This window comes from Bison bison, unplaced genomic scaffold (assembly GCF_000754665.1).
Source record: "Bison bison bison isolate TAMUID 2011002044 unplaced genomic scaffold, Bison_UMD1.0 scf7180017858500, whole genome shotgun sequence".
NCBI classification, from domain to species: Eukaryota; Metazoa; Chordata; class Mammalia; order Artiodactyla; family Bovidae; genus Bison; species Bison bison.
Window position 1 is genome coordinate 31,398 of NW_011489072.1, and position 1,625 is coordinate 33,022.

The 1,625-nt window shown below is 70.8% G+C and overlaps 1 protein-coding gene across 1 annotated transcript in view; it reads right to left on the minus strand.

Moving 5' to 3' along the window:
• CHID1 (chitinase domain containing 1) overlaps positions 1 to 1,625 on the minus strand; it is a 19,521-nt gene that overhangs the window by 9,612 nt on the left and 8,284 nt on the right. Inside the window, exon 8 of the mRNA XM_010863581.1 lies at positions 458 to 550. Within this exon, the coding sequence (XP_010861883.1) occupies positions 458 to 550 (93 nt within the window). The remainder of the gene's footprint in view (positions 1 to 457; positions 551 to 1,625) is intronic.

Consider the following 1,625-nt stretch of genomic DNA (forward strand, 5'->3'; position numbering starts at 1 on the left):
GACGCCGCGGGGTGGGAGCATCAGGCGCAGGAGGGCAGCCACCCAGGGTGGCTGCAGCCTCTTCTGTCTGAGGCCAGGCTGCGCGGGTCCAGAGGCCACCCACCCCGTCCCACACACTGGCCCGAGCTCTGCAGCGAGCCGATGACTGGCCCCTCTGGGTCCTCACCACCTCTCTGCTCAGCCCTCGGCCCTAGGTTACCACCTGGGCCTCCTCCGTGCCCAGTGTGGGCTGGATGGCTGTCAGGCCACAGTGCTGACAGCTGGCACCGGGCCCAGCTCCCTGTCTCAGGGCTGGGGTGGCAGAAGCAGCTGGGCTGAGTGGCAGGAGGCCTGGCCTGAGGCAGCTCCGTGAGAACGTGCCGACAGGGTCCCCCACACAGGCAGTAGCCGGCGTGACCAGGCCGGGGCTGGGTGGGGGCCAGGAAGGGCCTCCTGGACGAGCAGGCACAGCACTTACCCCGGGGCGACGGCGGGCGGGATGACCAGGAAGACCAGCAGCCGGGCCTGGTGCAGCGCCTCGGCCATGTGGGTGAGCAGATGAATGAGCCCCCTGCAGAGAAGCGGAGCACAGGTCAGGGGCAGCGGCGCTGGGCAATGCCCGGGCCACCCTCCACCCACCCTGGCCTCACAGCCCCCGCTGTAGCCCATACTCCAGACCCCCGACCCCTGAAGCGTGGGGGCGGAACAGGGAGGGGGCCGTGCGGCGCCCCGTCACCTCTGAACCCTGCCGGACACGCAGCCACGCAGGGGTGAGGAAGGAGCCTGTGACTCTGGGGTGCTGCGGGCAGGGGTGCCCCGGAGGCGCCTGGGGATGAGGGTGCGGGGCAGCTCCGCCGATGGGCCTCGTGCGGGGCCCTGACCTCCCGCCCCCTTGGCAGTCACCCCACCCCAAGCAGTCGCCGACACGGAGCCCCGCCTTCCCCAGCCCCAGGAGGGTCAACCAAGCGCTCCTGGACCCAAGGAGCAGCATCTCCGAGGCACAGCCTCACGGCTCCTCCGGTCGTGAGGGCGAGGGGCGTGGTGGCATCTCAGGTCTGCTGGGAGCACGGACCACGCAGAGGCTGGCTCAGCCCCCAGGGGCCGCCCTGCCGGGAAGGAAGGTCTTGGGCCAGCTCCGGGCTGGGTCCACTCTGGCCTGGCCCCGCACTGCCTGGGAGGGTGTGGGCCCGGTGACTGACCTGGGTCCTTCCCCACAGCCCCTCAGGAACCACCTCAGTCTAGAGAAGTGGCGAGTGCCCCTGCCCGGCGCGGGCAGGTGGGGGGCTGTGCGCCCCTGGTCCCGCTCAGCTCGAGCCAGTCTACATAGCCCAAGGCCGTGCAGGGCACAGCTGCGGCCACCCTGCGGAGGCGGGCATGGGGCAGCCTCTCAGTCTCCTCGGGCCCACCCTCAGAGAGAGGATCCCAGGGCCAAGGAGACACCGCTCTGGCTGTGGCTGTGGGGTCAGGGATGCCCCTGGGGAGCACACGGCTGCAGAACCCAGCTCAGCCCCTCCCTGAGGCCGGGAGCTGGCACACCACCTGTGCCCTCAGCACCCATAACCGTCAGTGCCTGCCCAGCTTTGGGGACCACCCGGTGGCTGAGTCTCTAAGAGGAGGTGGTCTTGTGGCCCAGGGGCAGTGCCTGC